General features: G+C 39.7%; 1 protein-coding gene across 5 annotated transcripts in view; it reads left to right on the plus strand.

Moving 5' to 3' along the window:
* The window catches only part of LOC149572432 (carbon-nitrogen hydrolase family protein), a 263,986-nt gene extending 245,474 nt beyond the window's left edge, over positions 1 to 18,512 (plus strand). For 3 of the 5 annotated variants that reach the window (XM_089813597.1, XM_089813595.1, XM_089813596.1), the window contains exons 13-14: positions 16,322 to 16,450; positions 16,792 to 17,328. In XM_089813597.1, the coding sequence (XP_089669723.1) occupies positions 16,322 to 16,450; positions 16,792 to 17,016 (354 nt within the window). In that variant the 3' untranslated portion in view covers positions 17,017 to 17,328. Of the gene's footprint in view, positions 1 to 16,321; positions 16,451 to 16,791; positions 17,329 to 18,165 lie in introns of those variants that run through there. The other 2 variants (XM_089813598.1, XM_089813599.1) reach the window with 2 other exon arrangements.
* The last annotated feature ends 1,663 nt before the right edge of the window (positions 18,513 to 20,175 follow it).

Raw genomic sequence — 20,175 nt, forward strand, 5'->3', positions numbered from 1 at the left:
CCTTCCATGAATTTGCAGGGTTGTGTCTTCTTGTTGAAGATGTTATTAACACGCAACTAATGTTGTGTGATCTTATCCACCATTTGCTCACGTTCTTCCTCTAGCTTTGTTAGATACAAAATTCTCTTCTACAAGTCATCTTGGAAATCACCATCTTCCACTGTAGTATGTAACCCATTGATAACTCCAAGGGGAGTGGAAGATTTGCTTCAGTTCCATACACCAACTCAAATGGTGAAATCTCGATGACTCTCTTAGGAGTTACTCTATATCCGCCCATAGAGCCTCATGCAACCTCTTGTGCCAATTTCTCTGATTGTTAGAAACAAGCTTCTTCATGATGTTCACTAAGTTGTTGTTGCTCGATACTAGTTGCCCATTTCCTTGTGAGAAGTAATCCAACGAATGGCTCAAGTGGATGCTATTGTTGTAGAAAAACTCCACAACTTTTGCCAAAGAGAAATATGATGCATTACCCTTTACCAACTTCAACGGAACTCTAAATCTAATTAAGATTTCCCGACAACTTTGCAACACTTTGTCGAGATCCTTCAAATGATTGATTGGCTTCTTGGAGAAGACTATAAGATTTGTCTAACTATATAACAATGATTTTAACCTTCAGATCACTAAAGGTCTTGTCCATGGCTCCCTAAAAGGTGGCACCTCCATTAATCAAACCAAACAACATTCTATCATAGGCAAAGGTACCCCATGGAGTGGTGAAGGCAGTTTTGTGCTGGTCTCCTTCAACTTCAATTTGATTATAACCAGAAAATCCATCCAACACGAACATCATCTTTGACCTTGCTATCTTTTGCAACAAAAGATCCATATTCAGCAGCACATAGTTATCTTTGAGAGATGTTTGGTTCAGATTTCAGAAATCCACACAAATGCGTATCTCCCTACTTTTCTTCCTTACTGGCACTATGTTGGCGATCCAAGTGGAATGAAGGATCAGATATATGATTTTGGCCTTCAACATCTTATGCACCTCTCTGAAGATAACATCTACCACCATCGGATTATAGTTTCTCTCCTTATAGCAGAAATGCATGGCATCCGACTTCAAGGCAATCTTGTGCTTAAACTTGCCGCCGATAAAGTTCTTCATAGCCCTAGGCGAACACATCATGGTAGTTTTTGAGAAGCACCATCGCCGCTTCTCTTTCTTCCTTACTACAACATTTTCCAATATTTATCATATTCGGGTTGAGCTCATCCCCAATGTTCAGGCCATTGTACTCCCCTGAAGATTTATCTCTTTCCTTTCTCTTTCTCTGGATGTAGGCATCATGGTGATAGAACAATTTTTCAAGAGAAACCAAGTGTGAAGGGATCTTGTTACCTTTAAACTGCAACGTTTGGCTCCAAGTCTTCCTTGTTTGAGAAAGCTCATAACTGGTACTCTCACTTCTTTCGAAGTACTTTCTAGCAAATGATTCAGCACTCTCAGGAACAATTGGATCTACTTGTCATCTTCAAATACTTGCCACGATTCTACATTGTTTGGCACATTGGGATGAAAGAGCACCTCAACTTTGAATTTTCGATCAACAAAATTAGGATGAGGGAGGAGTAGGGATGCTTACACCACCAAAGAATCCGCTCTTGAATTCTACTCCTTGGGAATGGCCTCTATTGAGAAAGCTTCAAATGCTTATATTTCATCCCACACCTGATCCTATAATTCTGAAGCTTGTTGTTCTTCACTATATATTGGTTTTGGACTTGCCTCGCAATTAGTTCGGCATCTCCAAGAGCATGTAAAATTCTAACTCCTTTTCCCTTTGCAGCAGCTAGCCTAACAATAGCACTTCATACTCGGTTGTATCGTTTGTATTCTTGAATTCCAACTTATAGGCATAGTGATCCACTCCTTGAGGGGAAATTAGCACAACACCTACTCCAGAGCCTACTGCAGTGCAACTGCAATCAAACTCCAATGTCCATATGCTTAGACCATCAGGTGGCTCGTGTTTTCCAGCTTCAGGTGGATTGTCAAAGATTATGTAGTTCCCAACTCTAACTTTTGGTACAAGATCTAAGCTTTTGGGTTGTTGGACTTTATGACTGCGTACTTCGCCTTCTCCTTCAGCTCCAGCTTAATCTTTTTGTTACCAATCGGAATGATAGCAAGGAACCAATCCAACTTGATTTCTCAGCCCATGTCTCTACAAAAACTTTGGCTAAGGAGCATACCATAATTGGCTGGGATATCCGCCACAAGAATAGTCAACTTCAATCTCTTGGCTGGGTGAGCTGCTAAAGCAACTTGAGCATCCTCAATCTGCCCAACCAGTTGGACCTACTTTGCATCCATAGAGTAACATTGACTGAATGCCTTGGTTAGAGGCAACCCAAGAGCACGATCTAGTGTTGCTGGCATAACATTATCTAAAGCTCTTGAGTCAATCATAGAATTGCTCAACTTGTGTCCATTAATGAACAGGGACACATAGAATGGGTCAGGTTTTTGGCCCAGAGATGTAGCCAAAACACTTGACTCATCCTCTTTGAAAAAGTTTTCCAAAGATGGCACATCCACTGGAGGGGACCTTCAATATGCATTCATATTACTACTACCACTATCACGTTTACAATAATCAACTAATTCTTGGAGTTCACTGAGATTAGACTTAAGATAGTCTAGAGGAGAGATCTGAATCTTACTGTCTTTACAGAACTGGACTATGACATAGGAGCTCAAATTCTTACCCAGTGGTGCAGTAGTGGATAAAGAAGTGCTTGGGCCGGCTGCTTGAATAGGATTACCCGCAGGAGTAACTCCCTTAGACTGTGAAGACGTTATCGAGTTTTTCCCTTTCTAGCTCTGCGTCATCATAGTAAGAGGCATTCCATCCAGACTGGCAAAGCAATCTCCACCTTTCTCCAAATCTGACTCATACTCTAAGTAAAAAATTTCAAAGTCGCCCTCTGGAGTTGAATCTTCTTCAGACTGCGGGATCTCCACGGTTAGCTCATTTGTGGTGGTCATCTACTTGGACCTCATCATCTTTGGGCATGTCTCTCGAATGTGATCTGTGGTGAGGTGGAATACGCACATGTTGCCTTTCCCAGATGGCGCTTCAATTGCTAACCTTGGTTGTGTTGATGGTAATTGCAACACCTTTGGCTCATGGTTCTTCCTCGGAATGTGATGATATGGCTGCAGATAGGAAGGACTTGGCTTGGAAATCTGCTTCTACAGGGCAATCATCTCATTGGCAAGCTTCTGCAGCATGGTCTTCGAGCTTGTTGTATTACTGCTTCTGCTACTAACTCCAGTTTGCATTTCTTTCTTCCACTTACTGGTAGAGATTAAGTCATCCTCCAATTCAATTGTTGTATTTTGTACCACTATTAAATTTTCTACTCAAGCTCTTCTCTGGTTGAAATTGATATTTGGTGGCATGGCACTCCTAGGAAGAAAGTTTTCTGGTTGTCAGGAGTCGACCTACTGGCTATCGGAGTCCCGATTTATGATCTTGTTAAATTTAGCCACGTACTCTCGCATTGAAATAGACGGCTCCTTGATGTGGGCTAGTTGGGTCAAGAGCATGTGTTCGTCTTCAGCGCCCATGAATCTGGTCTCAAACCATTGTCTCATGCCGGCCCAACTCGTGATGCATCCCGTCGACAAATATTGAAACCAGTCAGCCACGTTATCTACAAGTGTTTCCACAAACATTTGCACAACGACGTCCTCATGTTGGGGTGCAACCACACTACATGTGGTGAAGAATAATGCTATGTGCTCTTTTGGTGAAACATTTCCATTACAGCTGCACTTTGGGAAATTTGTTCTTGACCCCCTCGGTAGGTCATTATTTTTTGCTAGGTGCAGGGGACCAATTGTATTTCCCCATGGTATTGTCATTGCTCTCAGAAGGTTGAAGGGAACAGGTTGAAAAGTGACCCTCTAAGGTGCGACGGTGTTATGGAGAGTGAGAGCTTGGCATGTCAAACTTTTGAGATTTTGGACTTCGGAGGGGAAGCGGTTTGGCTTTGATTCTGACAAGCGGGATTCCTCGCTATAGTGTGTGCCTTTCGGAGATCCTCCAAGACGTCTTCTATTCTACTCCTTCCTTTAGTGCTTCGCTAAAGTGGCTCCAAAAGTGGAAAATTCTCTCTTGAATTCTTCATAGACAATATCTATTTTCTCGCGTTCCTTGGCACTTCTAGTATACTTAGACTCTAGATTGAACAGATTTGTTCAATTCAATAGCTTTTTAGGAAAACGGATTTCAAGTGCTCTCACTATTGGTCTGCGACTTCAATGAGGAAACATGTATAGCTTTAATATCAGAGACCTTTTGATTAATTCAGTCCCTAGCAGAGTTGCCAAAAAATTGTTGGTTGACAGTTAGTTGTCCTTTGTTTCTCTAGAAACTGACTATCTCGTCGAAGGGTGGGAGAACAAAGAGTCACCAACAGATTGGGAAGCATTTTTGGTTTCTCTCCTCCTTTAGCTTTCCTCTGAATTTTAGAGGTACAACTCTCTCCTAGTGGATGTGGGGTGATTCTATACATAACATACCCCCTTTAGAAGAGTAGGGCCAGCACCCCGTGCAATGAATTTGTTTTTCTTGGTGGGGGGGGTGGGGGTTCCTACTGCGTACCGGGGATATGCTCTTAAACAAAGAGCAAGAGAGGCTTATGCCAAATTTTCCTCAACCACAGAAAACTTGGGCAGAACTTAGAGAATTCAGCCCCACTAATGTGACAACCAATCTTGGTCTCCTAAACCACAAGCTCTTCAGGGTCTTCACTAGGTCATTTACTTGACCAAACAGGGCTTCTATACACCCTATTGCCTCTAAGGATCCTTTCCAATAGGTCCTATTCCTTCAACTGGTGCACATCGACTAGTTAGTACAAGTTTGCTCATAACTTCCACAAACACACAAATAACCCCAATGCTCTTTGGTTCTTTCCATATGGCCATGTGTATACCTAGGAATGATTTAGGACTCTTTCCAAGGATCTCAAACAAAAACAAGATCCCAACCCTAATTGTGTTGCAAATCACAAGTGCAAATGCACTCAAATGCTAGGAAAAAGGCTACATGTGCAAAAATGGTATATTTTGCAAAATCCTTTAACAAGTGCCCAAACAAACTAGCAATCCAAATACCCTTTTCAAAAATCTATGAGATTTTGAAGGTCTTGAGTCACCAAGTTGTCCATACAGCCTAGGCACACTTTTAGCCTATAAATGAGGGTTTCAAGGGTTTGAGTCTTGTTTGCTTCAAACCTTATTTTACAACCTCACCAAGACTTCTCTGGATTGGGCCTAGCTCACACCTCCTCCTCACTAATAACGTGCTTGGATTGATGTCTCTGTATACTCAATCCACTCCTGATCCTTATTTGCTGTTTTGTGATCCCTAACCAAACATGGTTGCTTGCCTAGGACATCACTCTAACAGTGCTTTCTGTGCATTCCAAGGGCCCTCCATTAGTGTACATGAAGTACATGGAGTCTAGGTCCAAATCCCAAAGAACCGTACAAATACAACCATGGGAAGTGGCCCTATAACTCCATTTTCCACATACAGTCTTGTTCAGACCAGCAGACTGGTGAACTACAAAAGATTTATTTAGCACACACAAAACTGAATGAAAAGTACAGACAAATGCTTAACAAAGATTCTAAATAACTTAAGGAAACTTAGCTAACACAAAAAAAGAAAACAAGAACTAATCCATTTTTCAACAAATGCAATCAAAAGTCATAAAACTGACACTGTATTGCTATTACACAGTCCATACAAACTCTTCTCAGATTTCACCAAACCAATTGGAAAGGCTGGGTTTGGTCTTTTATAGGTCCTCCTCTCGTGTTCATAACTATTCCAAGCAGTTAGAGTCTTTCCAAGACAAAAATGCAAAAATTGCACATTTGCAAGAAAAAGTTGTCAATGTTGTCACAACATTTTAGCAACTTTTGCCCCAAGTGGAGTTAGACTTCCAAACTTGTTCCAAAGATCATGTAAACATGTAATGTGACTAAAAAGGACCTTAAAAACATATCTAAGGCCTTAAGAACCTTATTAGACCAATTTACTCTCCCTAGGACCTAAGTCACCTAGTTTGACAACTATGAACAACTTGGTCACGTTGGGCTCTTCCAACCTTCCTAATCACAACTTGGGACCAAGTGGGTCCTCTTATTGAACTAGTGATGTGCCTAGCATCACTTCAAGCCAAAACATTAAGAAGCCCTAGGTCTACCCTAAGCCTACCTAGGTGCTCCTACACCACCCACTGTTTGCACAATCGTGAAACTAATCAGACTGGCTCTTATGCACATCAACTAACTCTACTTCTACTCCAAAATGCATCTACAACTACTGGATGCAATGCAAATTACTTCTAAATGTAGCACAATAGGAATAAGAATGTTCACGAACCCAAGTGGCTCTTCGACCAGTCAAAACTACCAACCCAACCACTGTTGAATTAAGCAACTCCCCAGCTCATTCACACCCGAATTCCCAAAATACACAAATGCAATGCAATTTCAGCAGGGTAGAAGAAAATGCATAAAACCAAACTGATCATCTCATCACAAGAATCATTAATCCTAACAACTATTAAGATTCAACAATTCCCAACTTCAAGCAAAAATCAGGTTCTCCATTTAACACAAATCTTCGATTATCACTCTATAACCACTATTACATGGGGAAAACTTGCACCAAATTTGTCGATCCTTTATTGATTATCAAAATCTTACATTTATAGGCCCTTAGCCTTGGTCGTTTTACAAAATGATTACATTTCAAGAAGGTGAAAAGACAGAGCTAAAGATAGAAAAGGGAATAACAAATGTCATCCATTACAAAGGCATTATGATCAATTAGGGGATGTTGGAGCAATTGAGATTCCCTCATTTTTAGGCTTTATTGCATCTTGGCTGGCCTTGTGGTGTTTCATTCCTGCTATAACCGCCACCAGATCATTTCGGCATGGAAGCGACACGTTTGACCACACCAACTAATAATCATGCACTCCGGCCAATGCTTCCACAATATCTACCTTCTTCTAAAGTTTTTCCAACACCTTTGCTAACGCCAAACGAATGGTAGTTAGAGTGTGCAAGTCTGATGATTAGAACCTGTCAAGGCGAGCCAACTCATCAATAAGTTTCTGATGTGTCCTTCATATGGTTGGCGTCCATAACTTCCCAACACTTGTTGACGTGGGACTCTATATGAAACTCCTTGAGGTATTCATAAACTTCTTTGTCCACCTTCTTCACTCCATAGATCTTCTTCTACTATTTCATAGCCTTTGTCATAATTTCTCTCTTGAAATCGAGGAACATCATCCAGTGAAATAAAGGCTCATTCCCATTTTTGAGAATGCTGACATTGATGGCATTCTCTTTCTCCATACTGATGACTTTGTATAATAAGGCAGCAGAGCCCTTGTATTTATCTATTTTCTTTCAACAAAGCCATGTTGCTATCCATGGTGCCTTTCAGTTAATCCACTCTAATACATAGAGAAGCCATCTTATCAATCAAGGGAAATCCCCATGTCTTCATGTCCTCAACCCAGTCCTTACAAATTTTTCCAAAACATCGCTCTTCTTGCATCTTAGTGAGTAGGGCCTTGTTCTCCTCTACAGACAAATCGAAAATTTGGGAATCTGAGGATTCGCCTACTCCAGTAGCTATGGAGACAAACATCTGCCTAATGTAATTTGACAACTCGTTCATGGCCTTGAGCTATGCCTTAGTCATTTTTAGCTCATCGAGCTCGCTGCCAATCTCTTTATTGAAGAACTCCCATAGGTATCTCTTGTATTGTGCTAGGGGCAGGCCCATTCTGAGTATAGAAGGACTGGATGATGGTCAAAAGGAGCACAAAAACTCGTACGGTATGGAGAAAGTAATCTTGCAAGTGCAGAGGGAGGTATCCATACGATGGAGGGAGAGGGCAAGTATGGATTATGGTGCCTAAACTGTTTGTACGGTGCCAAGACAATGCCCAAAGAGGTTGTACAGTGTGTGTGGGTGTTTTTGTACAGTGTAAGGTGGGGAGTATGTGCGGCAAGGATATATCTTCAGTCTGTACGAGAAGGTAGTAGGCCGTACGACACAAGAAAGTGCAATACAGTGATGAATGTGTAATGGTCATACCTAATATTGGTCGTACAACATCAAGGGGAGGCAATGTGTGGACTGTAGGTCAATACAGATGGAGGGGAAAATGTGTGGGAGAGTAAGAGGCGTTGCCTGAATGGGAGGCCATACAGTGTATGGTGGGAACTGGAGATAGATGGAGTTTGTAGGTGATGCACAAAGAGACTTTGCAGAGTAACTGATAGTGTAAATAAATAGCAAGATTTGATGTAGATAAACAACAATTGGAAATACACAAGACAAGAGAGTAGATCAAACCAATGCAATGAATATTCGCAATATGATGATGCTCTGACTTGCTAGATCCAAGCGAAATGTTACAGGCGACAGAATAGGTTGAGGGTTGAATCCCACCGAAACCGGACAAACCAAAGAGGGAAGGTCTTTCACTTCCGAAATGGTGATCCACAGAGAACTCCAACAGGAATTCACAGTACAAAGAAAATAATCCAAATTGCATACCTAAAGACTACCTACAAGTCATGCTTAAATACCACCTATTGGGGAACTTTCCGAGGGTGTACAAAAATAGCCGACGGCGACACAAACTACAGAAACAAAATAAAAATGGGTCCAAGATATATTAAATCAATAGGCCCGTTAACAAAGTTTAATTAAATACATTTATTTTATAATGGGGACATTATAGTCCTCCTGTCCCAAAATTTGCTTTTCCTCAAGCAAATGCACATCTGGTTGTAGGAAACCTTTTGTAGTCAGCTCCTTCAGTTCCGAGTCAAGCACTAAGTAAATCTTCCCGCTGAAGTAAATGATGTCATCAATAACTTTGTATCTTTCATCGCATACATAGCCATCCACCAACTCACATGCAAAAGTGTTCTTGGAATACTCGACCAATAGATGGGCCCGCCAATTATCCAAAGAATGTGGTGAGGTGTTAACTATCTTGTTTTTATTTGCAGCGTATGGGACCAAATCCTATTGAAAAATTGTCTCCATCTTCTTGATTGTGACTTCCCTCGATCCTTTATTTGACATTCTTCTTAGCAGCACCTTCTTGCCATCTGTCTTGAATGAAAAGTCCATCCTTTTGAAACTTTGGATGTGCTGGTCAAGAGTTTCCAACCACTGAATGCCCAAAATGATATCGGTATCAACCAAATCTATGACAAAGAAATCATCTGTCATGGTATAGTTTCTCATGGAAATTTGTAATCGTGGAATCACATGGGTGCAAGGTAACAAGGCTCCTCCTGCAACCTTAACCTCAAGTCCTCCATGCTCAACTGCGTGCAGGCCTTTGCTAGTGATCAAAGATGAATTGATGAAATTGAGTGTGGCGCCACTATCAATCATGATTGGGACTCGTTTTTTGTGAACTGTGCCACGAACACTGAAGATACCACCTACACTCAATGTAGTTAAGGTAGCAATGGAACCCCCTTTTTGTATCAGGGCATTTATTCTCTCCTACTAGGTAATGTCTTCATCTATTGCTGCAGGTACTTGTCCTTCGTCGTCATCAGGCATCACCTCAATGTAATGAATCTTTCCCTTGCTAAGGCAACAATGGCTAGGTCACCATGGTTCTTTGCATGTAAAACAAAGTTTTTTCCTCTGGAGTTCTTGCCAAGAATCTTCATCAATCTAAGGTTTCTTTTGAACTGTCTCCTTATCCTTGTCTTCTTGTGGGGATGGTGTTGGTGTAGCTACGTGAGTTGAGGAAGATGCGGCCATGTCACGCACCTTCTTAATAGCTTCATTGAGTGTACACGAGTTGAACCCTTTGATCGAACCTCTCAAAGGCTCCCTCAACCCATCCATGAATAACACAATTCAGCGTCTTTCAGAGATGTCTGTGAGTAGGATTGATAGCCTTTGAAACTCAATGATGTAGTTGTCTACTGTGCCCATTTGCTTTAGCTAAGCTAGATCTTTGCAGTTTTGCTCAGGATCTTTCCCATCGAAACGATCAATGAGTCTCTTAGTGAACTTGACATAAGAGGTCACTTGGTCGTGACCGAGAGTGACCAATCCATGATGCCACCAGTCATGCACCACTCCTTCCAGATGAAGAGTTGCGAACTTGATTGCTTCCTTTTCAAGCATTGGATTGAGTTGGAAATAGGTATCTACCTTTAGCACCCATGACTGTGCGGTAATGACTCCAGATCCATCAAATGGCAATAAGTTTACCTTTCTGATCTTTCTCTTGAGATCATCATTAAAATAACTTTGATTCCCCTCGCCAGAATATCTCATTCTTAGATCAACATAGTCTCTATAAGATATATCACCTTCCATATTCACGTTCTGCCAATCTTCTCGAAGTTTTTCTTGCATTTCCTCAAAAGTGGGCTCTCTTCCTTTGCATGGTGCTTCCGTCCTTGGAAGGAAGATGGGTATCAAGGGTTGAGAGCGAGAGGGTTGAAAATTTGTCCTTCCCGAAACAAAATCATCACTATGCCCATTTTGTTCTCCTGTCTTTTCCTCGACCAATTTTTGTAGAGTTTCCTGCATAAGCGTTTGGGTTTCGTTGATTTGCATTTGGTTTCTGTTCAACTCTCTCAAAAGATTCATGAGTTCTGTCATGGAATCCTGATGATCTGCCATTCTATCAATAGGGTTACTCTGCCTTCTCCTTCGAGTATTAACTTGCATTCACTTCCACAGGCGGGCAAGATCAAAAGCTCTGATACCACTATAATGTTCCCGAGTACAAGAGGACTAGATGATGGTCAAAAGGAGCACAAAAACTCGTACGATGTGGAAAAAGTAATCTTGCAAGTGCAAAGGGAGGTATCCATACGATGGAGGAAGAGGGCAAGTACGGAATATGGCACCTAAACTGTTTGTATAGTACCAAGACAATGCCCAAAAAGGCCATACGGCGTTGCCAGAATGACCATACAATGTAACTACAATGGTCGTACGGTGTTACCAGAGGGATCGTACAGTGTGTGTAGGTGTTGTCATACGGTGTAAGGTGGGGAGTATGTGTGGTAGGAATATATCTCCAGTCCATACAAGAAGGTAGCAGGTCGTACGACACAAGAAAGTGCAGTACGGTGATGAATGTGTAATGGCTGTACGGCATCAGGGGGAGGCAATGTGTGGAGTGTAGGTCAAGTATAGATGGAGGGGAAAATGTGTGGGAGAGTGAGAGGCGTTTCTTGAATGGGAGGCCATACAGTGTATGGTGGGAACTAGAGATAGATGGAGTTTGTAGGTGATGCATAGAGAGACTTTGCAGACTAATAGATAGTGTAAATAAATAGCAAGATTTGATGCAGAGAAACCACAATTGGAAATACACAGGACAAGAGAGTAGATCAAACCAACGCAATGAATATTCACAATATGATGATGGTTTGACTTGCCAGATCCGAGCGAAGTGTTACAGGTAATGGAATAGGGTGAGGGTTGAATCCCACCGAAACCGAACAAACCAAATAGGGAAGGCCTTTCACTTACGAAATGGTGATCAACAGAGAACTCCAATAGGAATTCATAGTACATAGAAAATAATCCAAATTGCATACCTAAAGACTACTTACAAGTCGTGCTTAAATACCCATTGGGAAACTTTCCGAGGGTGTACAAAGATAGCCGACGGCGACACAAACTATGGAAACAAAATAAAAATGGGTTCGAGATATATTAAAACAATCGGCCCATTAACAAGGTTTAATTAAATACATTTATTTTATAACGGGGACATTGCACATGTTGCACTGCTGAATAGTGAAGTACGATGGGTCATGCTCTACCAGACTTCCCTCCTTTTGTGCATGGGTGACCTCCAAAACATAATATCCTAACACTGCATGCTTTCCTACAAATGCCAACATTAGAGTCTTCTTCATTTTCTTTAAGGTAGGAGCTTGCTTCATTTTCTGGGAGATCAAATCCTTTGGTGGCACGCTCTCCTCCACTCTCTTTCTCTTCTAGTTCAAAGTATTCTCCAACCATGATTCAGATTGCACCACATTCAGAGAAGAGTGAAGTGTTGCACAGTCGAAGAACTTTCTTGGCATTGGTGGTCTCCATCTTCTTGCTAGAAAATGGAAATATTACAATTTTGGAGGAAGAAATATTACTTTGTGTTGTTGGTGCTTGAGGTATCTATTGTGGTAGGGATCCTCCATCATGTCCATCGTCGCCATCAGATCCGTCCAATTTAATCACTGGGATAAAGGAACCTTGCTACTTCAAATTTTCAGGATCTGCCATTTCACCCTTCTTCGCTACCTTGTCTCCCTCTTTCTCCAACTCTTCGTTGGAAACTATAACTAGAGTAGGCCCACCTCCACAAGTTGGAGAGACTTGGACGTTTCTCTTTGGAGGGTGATCTCCATCTCTGCCATCTTCTACGACTGTTTATGGTGGTCCGACTAAGGTACTTGTAGTTGCAGCTATTGTAGCTATTGAGATTGCGGGAGAGAACTGCGCAAGATGAGAACCCGATGGTGAATCACTTGTCCTCTTTCTCTGAACTCGGGTCCACTCGACCCAATTACAGTTCTTTTGCTAAATCCTATTGTCAATACCTCCAAATTACTAACTGCTGGGCCGAGGGGAGGAGTAGAATCAATAGGTGTATTCTTCACCTCATTCAAATAGGTAGAAGACTACATGAATTGCCCATCATCTACAACTCCCTCCATGTTTATGAAATCAATAGGTGTATTCTTCACCTCATTCAAATAGGTGGAAGACTACATGAATTGACCATCATCTACAACTCCCTCCATGTTTATGTTCACACCATAAAGCTTTAGTTGATCCACTATCATCCTTGAAAAGAATCTTTCTCGGCTCTCAACTTCATCCTTGCAGTTAGCCCAATAATCTTCTAAGGCCAGAACATGCTTGTAAGAAGGGCCTAGCTGCAAATTGTCTTTTATATAATCCACAGGGTCGAATTACAATCTGATTACCTCATAAGAGATTGGCTTGTATCTATCTTCAAAGTTCTTCACTACATTCTTCACGTTCGACCTCGAGGCACGTGAATAAGCTCCAACTTATATCAGGAATGGGATTCTTGCTTTCTTCACGACCGAACAGAGCTCATTAACTTCCATGATCTGCCTGCACATTTCTACCCATACTATTTGGTCATCTGAAGATCAGGGCACCTTCCACGGAAATCTATCAAAACACACTACTCTGAGGTAAGAGAAGGTTGGAAACTGAATGAAGAAACTCTCAAACTGAAGTACCATTTCCATAGCTCCTAGAGAGACACGATGCTCAAGGCACCCGTGCAACATACAGAAAATTCACATCATGAATGCATCAATTATCTTTACAAAATCTACATATCTCCTATGCAGCTGGAGGCATGGGTAAAAGTCATAAACCAAAATATCTTCGTTGAATTCCTGTACATGCGGCAATCTTGGGTACAAATCGATGGTCACCAAGGCATAGATTAGGTATGACATAAAAACTCCATTTGGGCCTTAGTGCTCTGGAGCTAGCTAGAGAGGTTGTCGCTCATGATTTGAGCCCAATCTACATGCTTTCTTTTTGCGCACACGGCTTGCACCATATAGAAGTAGTGCACAAAATTCAGAGAATCCTCCTTGCCCTTCAGCTGGCAACAGAACCATTATGTGGATAATCTCTCTCTTTAAGTTCGTGCCATACAAAGTCTTTGGCACTTTGCTCTTTCTTCCTAGAGTGGTCTATAACCAAGAGGTCATCATATCTCCTTTGTGCAAGGTCTTCTTTCCCTTGAACATGGAGGCTGAATTCCGGAAGTCCATGTTGCTCTAGACATCCCTCACTGACAGTCTGAAACTGGTCTATAGCGTGTTTCGGTCGAGGGTGAGGAGTACTTCATCTCCAGGCATCTTTATTTGCTTGGTGCTGGGATCATAGTGCGATATGCATTCCATGATAAGCTCGAGCGCTTGAACTGCAACTGGAAACATGGCCGCTTCAACTAAGCCGCTTTCCTTCAACCTCTGTGTAATAGGGTGAATTGGGTCCACATTCAGCCTTTGATGCAAATCACCCAAATCATAAAGCATCTATGAAGTATCACTTAGATTTTTCAGTGTGCAATCAATCCCGTTGAGACTGTCATAACCCATAAACCTCACAGCCATGGCTTTCTATAACACTCGAGCAAGCAACTGAATTACAGATTTTGAAAATGGCCATTAGGGAGAAGGAATGATCAACTTTTGCCAGGTGGATTTTACTTTATATATCTCCTTTTTTGATCGTTGGCTCAAAATCCATGCAATTGGATTTTCATTTATTTCTGGCATGCTCAAGGCTTTCAACGATCGGACTTGCATTAACTCCAGGCTTAATGGGCAGAAAAATGATGTCATCCGCGCCTTGCTGTACAGCGTGTTTAAGGAAAAGATCAAATCGTTAAAAATCTGCCGACTTGAAATGGAGAGGCAATAGTTCTAACTTCCTGACACAAAATTTGGCCAAGGCATGAAATCTTTGTCGAGCTCTGGATTTTTGGCTTCTGGCGGAGACTGCCTTTCTTTCTGCTTTGTAGAGTTGGTTGTCCAATCGAATGGGATGCTCTTTTCCGTCTTTTCTATTTGATAGACTCTATAGAGTATCATTTTATTTTATACTTTTTAAGTGTTTGAGCTATTTATTATGTTGCTAAAGCTCCTAAATGTTCTTTAAGCCGTAGTTGTAAAATTCAGGCCTGATAATTTCAAAAACTTGACAAAAAACTGAGCGTATTTGTTGAACATTTGAAAACATATATTACTAAATTTGTAGAACATATTACTGATTTTCACTACATATAAATCAGCATCAGTGTTTAATGTATATCATAGACCAGAAAATGAGCTCAACCTCTAAAACATATGATCTTGAAGTTTCAGTATTAGTAAAAATATATAAATCATAAATTTCTTCTAAAGACAAACTCAAAAAAACATATTGCCACTCTAATGGTATTATGGTAGTGGATGGTATAGCTGCAATATCCTCAATAGCTTCATTCATAGTGGTAGTATCAAGCTACGTATTCAGGCAACTTGCCCTTGATGGGTTACCATGTTTGCCTTATGTCTGTTCATACACTGTCATGTTCACTTTCTATTCAGCTGCCTCCTCCAAATTAGCTATATGTTGCAAGTGGATGTATAAGAATTGCAATTTTGAATTTTCAAATGGAATTTTGACAAATTAGTAAAATAGTAAACATTAAAATATTTGAATCCTACTGAAATTCGAAGTGAACATTCAACATTAACAATTTAGGATTATAGTCTGAACAATGAAAATGTCAAATTCAAATTTTTTGTTATATTCAGGATTTTATCAAGATGATTACAATGAGTAGAATAATGTCAAAATAACTAAATGTAGTGAAGGGAGACCTTTAATCATGCCCAAACTACTCATTAGAACTACTGAATTACACATGGTCAATCTCTGCCAAACTAATACCAACCAGCCCTGCCCCCTGTAATTGTAGCTTCCTTGCCAATTTGTGCTGGTTCCTTTGGCTCTACATCCCATTGTGAAACTGGACTTTCTTTGTATACAAATGTCTTCACATCATTAGGACACGAAGCACTATGTATATCTCTAGTACTTAGTGCTAATTGACTTTAAAACTAATCATAAAATTCGGAAACCTTCAAAATTAGATGAATCGATACTACTTTTAATCAACTCATTGCAGTTTTTTCTCGCTTAATTTTTCCTCTCTGGGCTTGCCAAGTGAAATTGATTTCAATGACTTCTTTTCTGTAAGTTTAACTTTTGATTACGCCTCAGGTTCTGGCAACTGCATGGAGAGAGATTGTTGTACAGAGAAGGACGAGTCCCATTTTGCTTTAAATTTTGGAGTCTGAGTTTCACAATTTTTGGCCTTCATGTTCAATCTTAACCATTTTTTAAGGTTGTCATTTGTTTAAATCAGCGAACTGCCTGATTGGCTGAATCATTCTTGACAGGCATTTATATGGTCGTGTTATATGCAAAACAGTCTGCGGGTTCTATGTACTAATTAATTTCCATTTTTTATGTTAAGTTTCAAGTCGTCATTGAAGTCCTCGTAGGACTAATGAATCATGACATTTATGTAGAGATAACTTACGAGATGAGATTGAGGAGAGGTTTTAATAATAAAAGCATGTCTTAGATCACTTATGTAATCAACAATAGGTCTTAATTTTCTCTTGTTCTGGTTGTACCTCCAGCACCTTTGCCACAGATGGTGTGGTCGCTTGACTCCAGCAGAAGTTGCAGAAAAAGTTAAATACTTCTTCCGATATTATTCTTTAAATCGACATAAGATGACAACCTTGACCCCTTCGTACCATGCTGAGGTGCGTACATCTATCATTTGGTTTTAGAAGTCATTTTGTTTCTTACATAAAAACCTACCGTAGAAGCCATATGGATGCACATTGCAAGACTGTTTTACGAATTGATCAAGAGTTCTAATATTCGTTCTTCAACGCATGACTCTGGCACGTTAAACATAAGTCAAGGAAAAAATTAAAACTGCTTGTGCTTCTGTAGGATGTCCTAAAGGTTATAAAGACTTATTTAGTTTAGAGCATGTAACCCTATCTCATGCTCAACATTGAATGAGAGAATCCAAGATTCCTTTTGTAAGCTAAATTGGGTTTCCTCTAATTGTTTTGGATCTTGCATTTGATCGCAGAGTTATTCTCCAGAGGACAACCGGTTTGATCTTAGGCAGTTCCTCTATAATACTCGTTGGCCTTGGCAGTTTCGAAAAATAGATGAACTTGTAGAGCAAGATCAGGTTATCAATGGTCCTTACACAACGTGTGATTGTCCAACACAAGTAGAAATTGCAAGTGCCCGTGGCTCTGGTATGGGTGTGCCAGCGGCAAATTCAGCAAACCCATCTGCTGGGATTTAGTAATTGACCTCAAAGATCTCGCTTGGCTGCTTACGCTTTGTATTGTATAAATATTCGGCTATCCAGTGTTCTATTATCATTGGATATCTTAGTGGACTCAAGAGACTTTTGGCCCAAGCTATATGTCACAGGAAACTCGCCTTATTTTATTGAAGATTTAGTTATGGGATAGCCCGTTGTGAACTGATATGCTATTTATAGCCTTTGTTCTTTAACATTATTCTGATCGTGATGACGACAGTTTCTGCTTGCATGTTTATAATTTGGTTTTGGCCTTTAAACAAATCATATTCTAATTTCGATTTCCCTTCATAGATTTATCCATGTATGGGAGAGTATTTTTTTTTTAATAGATGTATTTAAATTTTAGTAGAAACTTCCCTATTTACAATCTATTATATTGTTTCCACTTTTTTCTCATGTCTAGATGTAGACTGGTAGGCCGATTGGTAGGCCGAGCAATAATAAGTCCTAGGGGTAGAGGTGAATCGAGGAATGGTTAATCAACAGAGATGATTGAAAAACAAATATTGATCGAGTTTCTCACATGATATGTTTAATATTACAAAATCATGTGTTTAACAAAATAATTTTAAGCTTGAGATAACTACATAATATTATTGTTCACAAAATGTCAAAAGAGTTTATAACCACTTTTGATGAACACAAAAGACTTAATCCAGTTTAAAATTAGTTTAATAAGTTTTACGGGTGGCCTTTTAACCAATTTTTGCGAGCAATTACTATTTAACTTAGATGGCTATTATCTATGGTGTTGGTGGTCGTTTAGAATAATTTGTTTTTCTACTTAGTCTTAGAAAAATCTAAAATTTGTTTATTTCCTTTATAAGAAGCTACAAAAATACTTAAGAAAAAACATTTCTTTGTAGTATCTAAAACAACAATAATAGTATAGATTGTAGAAATAGAAATAGAATAATGAAATAGTAAGGATAGAAACAATTAATTGATCATCCTCTTTTTTAACTCCATTGCAATCTATTAGAATTGGCCCTTGTGAAAAGATTTTATATATTGTCAAATCTTGATAAATTAAGACCAATGAGCTCATTTTCAACTTGCATATTCTTATTTTGCTTCACAAAGAGACCCTTTGAAAAAGTCTAAATGTCATTTAGTATGTTGAAGATGCAGTGTGATATCAAAGATCTGAAGAAATGGACAAAATCAAAGTACCAACAATTTCATCTCACCTAGCAAGTTATATTCTTCTTTCGACAACACTTTTGGGTTCTCAATCTATGTGGAATTTGATCCATTCCAATATCAACTTGAGCAATATGACATCTATTTGTGATTTCTCTTCATGATGATTAAATGCATTCAGAACAACATTTGAAAAATATATGCTAAAATCATAAAATAGAGGAACAACAATTTATCTTTGACAATACAAGCAATTGACCCCTTTATTCAAAAGAAAGTTCCTTATTTTTAGGAAATTTACAAAAGAATATGCCAAAAGTACTAAAACTGAGTTAGACTAAAATTACAAGTGAATTTGTAGATCAAGAGCTCTTGAATACCTTTATGATGTCACAAGAATCACAAAAACAAGGACAAGAACAAGAATCGTGAGCTTAAAGGATAAGAAACTAGATTTCACCACAACAATCAAAAATTGGTATCAAACAAAAAACTAGAAAAAATATTTTTCTTAGCTACTAAACTTACAAAGCTAGCTTTTTGGTGATGTCTTGTTTTCATAACATAGCCCAAATGGTTTCTTGTATGTGCAAATTTTAAATTGAGGGCCATGTTTGGGCATATGAAGGGCAAGGTTGGCCCTTGGTATTGGTCGTCGAACTCCATTTGACCAAGTGGGTTCAAGTAGAGCTCTTAAAGTTAGAAAAACACATGTTCTTAGTTGTTACATTTGGCAATGGATCGAGGTGGAGCCTTGGAGACAAAAAAAGGGACATTCCACACATGACTTTAGATCATTTTCTAAAAAGCAACCAAAATTCTCAATTTATTGTAATTAATGATTAATTAGAAAAAATAATGTATTCATTTTATTTTAATTTTTAATTAATTGACAATTTCAAGAAATGGTACATTTTGGGTGTTCTGTAGACATTGCTTGAATTTAGCCCTCTTGTTAGCTACATGATCATGGAAGATGCTTATTTGAAATTGATTGCCAAATGAAGACCAATTTTTTTTAATTAAGTAAAACAGGTTTTGAAGTGTGCCTGAAACCCTTTGCACATCAAAATACTTTCAATGGAGCCCAAACAAAAGATACAATAGACCAGAAGTGAAATAGATCACCAACCAAAATAAGGTGACCAAGGTGGCCTCACAGATAACACAGTACACTTTTGCCACCTAATAAAACTCAATAGAACCATTTAGAACCCTTTAATCCCAAAAGAGTGAGATCTAAGAAGTCAATCAGATGACTATTGGGAACGTTTGTATTTTTTTCCTTTAACCTTTGTCCAACCTTCCTCCACTAGAGAAGCCTCCTCCCAAACCAAAGCATCGACATCTGACCCAACTGGAGAAACAAGCAAAACCTCACTAGAAAAAATTGCCCATAAGAACTCAACCCATAGAGGAAGGGGCACCCTCGACATCTACAACCAACAATGAATCAATAGCCTGGTCAGGCAGGGCAGAGCTACAGGCACTTGCAGCAACCACAGTCTCAAGGGAAACCATAGAAGCAAAGTCTTTAAGGATAGAATAATGTTGAACCAAAGCCCCAGACCACCAAGAAGGTCTTTTCTTTGATTTCCTCATTTTCGTAGGGCAATGCGTTGCAATATATCCTGTCCTGGAGGAGACCTTAAAATGCAAAGGAATTCCTTCATAGTCTAGAGTATGAATCCAAGAACCATTAGGGACCTCAAATTTGATCTTCTCAGGGAGGCCCTAAAAAGTATCAACCACCACGAGGATGTGAGCATAAGTAGTATGCATGATATCAGAAGATTTAGAATCCACCATTTGGAAGTCACCTGTGGCATCACCCACAGCTTCAAGAATCGAATCCAGCCACAGGTGAAGGTGAAGATTCGAGAGCTTGACCCAAAGAGGCATACAAGAAAAAGATTCATATGTAGAGTCGAAACCCTCCTGTCAGGGTTTGGCCAACAAAGGGTAATGATCCTCCTAACTAAATTGACTACA

The sequence above is a fragment of the Cupressus sempervirens genome, chromosome 2, assembly GCF_028749045.1.
Source record: "Cupressus sempervirens isolate cs-2001-9-10 chromosome 2, ASM2874904v1, whole genome shotgun sequence".
Lineage (NCBI taxonomy): Eukaryota > Viridiplantae > Streptophyta > Pinopsida > Cupressales > Cupressaceae > Cupressus > Cupressus sempervirens.